The sequence below is a fragment of the Periplaneta americana genome, chromosome 8, assembly GCF_040183065.1.
Source record: "Periplaneta americana isolate PAMFEO1 chromosome 8, P.americana_PAMFEO1_priV1, whole genome shotgun sequence".
NCBI classification, from domain to species: Eukaryota; Metazoa; Arthropoda; class Insecta; order Blattodea; family Blattidae; genus Periplaneta; species Periplaneta americana.
In genome coordinates this window covers 156,389,280-156,395,279 of record NC_091124.1, presented here as the reverse complement: position 1 = coordinate 156,395,279, position 6,000 = coordinate 156,389,280, and the positions used below count along the sequence as shown (strand labels likewise).

Genomic DNA, 6,000 nt, shown 5'->3' with positions numbered 1-6,000 from the left:
ATAATTTTTGGAAAACCGAAAATTACCAGAAAAATTTCGGCTACAGATGTATTATTGTTATAGACTAGAAGATTTTCACTATAATAAAAAAAGCGAAAGACCAAAACAGGCATTCCACCATGATGGATCTTGCAACAAAGTAGTAAATCCGTGTTTGGAATTGCTGCTCGTTTGCTGCAGCGAAACGTATAAAAGAACGGATTTGATGCAGCGTTTTACGTTTCACGTTTCTTTGGTCACCATATTCACCACTTATCTTTGAAGTAGCTATGTATTCTTCGTCATAAAAATTTCAGATATTAAAATACGTAATGTTTAATTCAATTAAAAATTCAGTTTCGTAATGTTATATTATTGAAAGCAATGGACTGCAAAACCGCAGCTCAGAGTACACTCTCCGCGTTGTTTCGTATCCAAGGAGTCTAAACTAAAGTAAAACATCTATTTCTTAAGTAACAATGTTGCTGAAGTGTTTTATTACATTTTCCTGAAATTCACTAGGAGAAAGTGCTTCGCTGCAACACTTAGGCTATAAACGAACTGCCACCAAAATGTTGTCTGTGCAAGTAAAAGTAATACGATTAGGAACTCTCTTCCTAATGTAGTTATTGGTTCTCATTCAGAGGTAAAGAGTCCCAGAAGTCCATGCGAGCTTTAAACAGATCAGGTACCACACTGATGCGAAGTGGCATGATCCCATCAACAGGTTCTACTGGCGATTCTTGATGCCCCAGGACATAATGCGCCACCTGGTCCTGGTAAGCACATGCAGATGGCCACACTACGCCTTGAGGTGCATCTTCTTCACTAGGTGTTGGATGCCTATTGGTGAGACAAACAAAAGACACTTGTATGTAGAGAATGTGAGACGGTAATTTGTTTTACACATTTTCGTCGTGACTATAAAGACTTCAGACGAACAAAACTCCTACCCTATTTTTATCTATATACCATTCTGCTAGAAAAGTAGCCTATAAATATTTCAAAATTACAACTATGCTACGAGTTCACGAATGATGGAATTAGTAGGGTGTTCGTTGTGTCTGCTAAGTATGATAATTCTTCTCACAATGCAGTATGGCTTACATTAAAAAAAGTGTGACCTCTACTGAATAAGAAACAGTTCATGTATTCACTATTATTACGTCGGTACGTAAGTTTTGCTTTCTAACTTTTTTCAGAAACTTTAATTGCTAGTCTAATGAAATTTAAGTGAAGAATTCCAACGTCTTTAATAAAAATCCTGTTATTTTTCTAGCACCCGCGCCATTTGTGAACGAGACGTATTCCATCCCGGTAGAAATTCTTATTGCGATTCCGGAGATCAGCACGTACACTTTCACTTCATAATGATGTACCAAGTTTCGTCTCCTGTAACGATACGCGACAGAAAACTATTCCCCTCATTTGCATAGCGCTTCAGAAGCTCCGAACAAATACCTTTTCGGCTTTCCTCGACTGTCAGCATTTTCGGCGACAAGTGGAGCCGCGGACGTAATGTGAACTATCGCGATGACGCTATACGAACACAGAAGTACAAGTGACGCTCCGGGCTGCAGGATTCCACTGGCCTCGGTCGAGTAATACCACAGTCTAATAGATACAGTCACGCAACTCATACGTATAAAATATGCCAACATTTGACAGCTGGCGCGACAGTAGCCCTCTAGCGGCAGGCAAGTTAAAAGTGTGCACACGACATGATAGCACATCAGAAAACGGGTTTTGCGTAATTTATTTTATATTTTTATGCTGTAGAATAAGTGTATATGGTTCTTATTAATTCTACTTTAGAATCCTAGAAGAATTTCACACGCAGTTAATCTACACGTTTCAGAAGCTGGGAATAAACGTAATTCTTTTTGCTCCTTACAACTGAATCATGGCCCTGATCACGTATCATGGTTTGAAATAATATAATTGTTCGTGCGTGGTCGGTTAATTCAATTCATTCCTAAATATATTTATGAATCATTGGAACTTTGTATTTAATGTGAGAAGAGTAAAAATTGGTAGCTTCAAAATTGTAGGGCATATCTCGTAGGGTACATCTTGTGGTGAATTCTTCTCCCTATTTCCTAAGAAATTAACTATTTTCCATACCGCAAATTGGGGTAAACTCGGCCGCTGAGGTAAACTTGAAAATAAAGAAAAGGGAAGGATTTAAACATTAATATGAAGTTCATTATTTTTCCAATTCTTAAGAACCGGTATTTCCTTTATTATTTTGAGTCGCAAATAGTGCTGATGTATGGTTTAAATTTTTATGGAAAGGTTACCGCATTTTACATTACATTTCCAGTTTTCACATATAATGCCTAATTTTAACTTATCCTACCTATATAATACGTAATTTACATGCATTTACTGTTAATAACACGTAGGTGAGAACAAATAAATGAACACACAATTTTGTTGAAAAAATTGTAACTTCAATTAACTCGGAAAGTGTAGGCCTAATTTTATTTTCAGAGCAGAAGTGGTGTAAGTCAAAAATGGGCAATGAGGGGTTAAAGTAAACATTCTGTAAAATACAGCGCAAAGTGGCAGTTAATATATGGAATGTATTTAAACTATTAATAGTCAGTGAATAGCACGAAGGATATATTAATTGCTACTTTGCGCTGTGTTTTACAGCATTTTTACTTTAAACCTCATTACTTGAGTTTGACTTACACCACTTCTGCACTGAACGGCTCAAATAATCACTGGGAATGTAAAATCAACACCAATAACAGTCATGCAAATTATTACAGAAAAGATTGCTTTTTATATTAAATTTAAAAAGGCTCTTTTATTTCTTGAGAACTTAATACGTCTGCCACATGAATCTACACCAACACATCAGAAATGTATCGACACAATCTGGATTTATTCAAGAAGTGAATATTTTACAAAAGGATTACTATACTCCAAGAATTCTTGCAAAATTAACACCATAATACCTACTTGAATGCTATATAACATTCAACTTTTGAAAAATATAAAGAAAAAAACACGAATACAAAAATTATGGAATTACTTTCATTAAAAACTGTAGATATATTATCCAAAATCGGAATCGTTACACATTTACACATATTATGAACTCTGCAAAAAATAATATACTGTAACAGGTATTTACTTTCTTTTTATTTAAACTCTCCTTCCTGACATACAAATAGGTAACTGATAAGTAATAAATGTTTTATAGAACACAATACCTAGGCTACCTACAACGTGGATTATTGGTTATGACTGAGTTATGATTTTCTCTTGGTCTTTAGGAAATCTGAAGAACGACAAATTCGGAGATTTAAACTTGTTGTTACTGCAATTTTCGTCATTGCACACATTGTCTTCCTACGCATGATTAAAACGTTTTTATAACATCTCGCATCCCTTTAAAGCACGTGCTGGCTGTATCAAACCTATGACCAGTGCCTTGCCTGCCGCTTGGGCGCTAGTGTCGCGAATGTTGGCAAAAAAAGTGTTGAAGTTGCGCGACTGTATATATTAGACTGTGGTAATACTGTTACACATCGGAAGAAAACCTTTCTGTAACCAAGCTCCTGAATAATGCTGTCAAATCTGGTTTTCCGTTGCTCACTACATCACATAGTTCACATGTAATACGAACAGTCTTCTTTGAGTACGTTGATTCGACTCCTGTTGCATTGTTACTGCCATTATTAGTCGGCCGCTTCGAGACTTGTTAACGATGTTCGTTTTAGCGCTCTTGAAGTGTGTTACCCATAGTCTAACACTCTAACTGTACTGATGTCTACTACTGTCACGATACGTATTTGTTAGAGGAGTATGGATCTGTTGTTGGGCTAATTTTCTCCAATTCTCTTCAATCTCAGCCCTTTGTTTTATACGGATATAAAAACATTCATAATTTTGAATAGCTATTGTGTCGCTTCCATGTGACATCGCATTGTCGCTCTGTATGTTTAACTAGGCTTATCTTGTGGTCGCTAAGTAAAATTCTTAACATTAATGGTTAGGGTTGGCAAAAACCCGGGTTTTTTGGGTTTGAGAATAAAAATTACCGTTATTTACATTTATGCATGTAAAAATGTTGGTAAAATTAATTTTAATGTTTAGATAAACATTTTTCAATATTATTTTAGTTGGTTATTTGACGACGCTCTATCAACTACTAAGTTATTTAGCGTCGATGAGATTGGTGATAGCGAGATGATATTTGGCGAGATGTGGCCGAGGATTCGACATAGATTACCTTATATTCACATTACGGTTGGGGAAAACCTCGGAAAAAACCTACCAGGTAATCAGACCAAGCGGGGATCGAACCCGCGCCCGAACGCAACTTCAGACGGCGGGCCTTAACCGACTGAGCCACGCCGGTGGTTTATATATATATATATATATATATTTTTTTAACAGTTTTAAATTCTATAGGCCTACCCAAAACCAAAGTAGGTTTAACTTTAACGAACCATATTTCACAATAAGGGCATTCCACTGAGAACTGAATCTCGGACTTTCTTCAAGGGGATTCCCTCATTCAATTTATCTAGAGGGGATTTACCTTATTTCTTCTGCTGCAGTGCAGGTGCGCAAGTGTAGAGTCCTGGGGTTCCACTCCCCTGCTCTACTGGAGTGAGAGTGGGGATCTACTTATAAGTGGGAAGAGTTTGAAGCCAATCTTCACACTTCATAGTGATAGCAAGGATCATTTATTTCAGAGAGATACGACAGTCCGCTAAAATAGCTGTCTCTAGTTTGCATTATGTTTTAATACCTATAGGCCTATGCTGGCTCCAAGATACTCGAATTTTTGCACATAAATTCAATAAAGAATATTTTGCACAATTAAAACAAGTCAATAACATGTCACAAGTTCACAAAAGAAAAATTTGATTTATGAATACCACTGAGGAGGTTAAAATAGTATGAAGTTAGTTTTCACTTTGCACCATTCAATAAAACTTAAACAACTACTACATAAACGTGAATAAAATGTATAAATAATGTTTAATAGCCGTCTATATAGGTTGGATCATGTGAATAACGATTATAGTTCATTGTTATAAAAATAGTTATTATTTCTGTTATTTGTATTCGTCCTAATATACACTATTCAGGATCCTGGCTACATTGGCTTCTACTTAGTAAATTATAAGAGTTTTTTGTGGATTGTTCAGCTAAATATTAAACAAATAATTACTTTAGGCATTTTAATAAATACTTTAAATAATAAATTAAATTTGGTACCAGCATACTATTATAGGATAGACACCTACTTAATTATTTGCTCAGAATAAAAAATAATAAAAATGGTTGGAATTGTTAATAAAGGAAGATTTTATACCAGTTGCAGCTTTATTACAATACTTTTTTATGTAAATTTTTTAAAAAGTCCACTCTCAGACAAAAGCCATGTTCGAAAGAAAGAAAAAAAGACAATCCATCACTTTCGTACCAACCTACTGGACTTACAAGAATGGTTCGTTCGTCATTACTGAACTTGAAACAATTCTCTTAAGGATATTGTTTTGGGGATATACGTACATGCACAGTTTTATATCTTTGTAGTTTGAGACTTTCTTACATCAAACTTGAAGGAAATGTCAAGCTGTAATATCTTTGTAAGGTTTCTAAAAAGAATAAGTGTATTTACAACAAAAATATAAATATCTTGCTTGCAAATTTAAACGATAAAATGATCCTTTTAACCGAGCTCCGGCTTAAGGCTCGTCCACAACAAACTGGGAACGGAAACGACAACAAGAACGAGAACGAAAATATTGTTAAAATAAATGTATTTAAAAAACTTAAAATTGTTAAACGACACGTTAAACGTGTTAAAATTTATGTACCTTAGACAGACGGCTCATTTTGACGCCGGTGCTGCGTCATCCTCAGTGTCTTACGAACTACTGTTGTTTCAGTTGATCTTGCATTCTGTCATTTGCATTCGTCAGTTGTAGAGGTTGGGGTGTGTTGCTCCTATGGTTGGAGGTGGTTGTTTGTGTGCTATGTATCATGATG

General features: G+C 35.5%; 1 protein-coding gene across 1 annotated transcript in view; it reads right to left on the bottom strand.

Moving 5' to 3' along the window:
- Positions 1 to 444: 444 nt before the first annotated feature.
- Positions 445 to 6,000, bottom strand: part of LOC138705181 (juvenile hormone esterase-like) — a 54,378-nt gene continuing 48,822 nt past the window's right edge. The window contains exon 10 of the mRNA XM_069833890.1: positions 445 to 822. Within this exon, the coding sequence (XP_069689991.1) occupies positions 606 to 822 (217 nt within the window). The 3' untranslated portion in view covers positions 445 to 605. The remainder of the gene's footprint in view (positions 823 to 6,000) is intronic.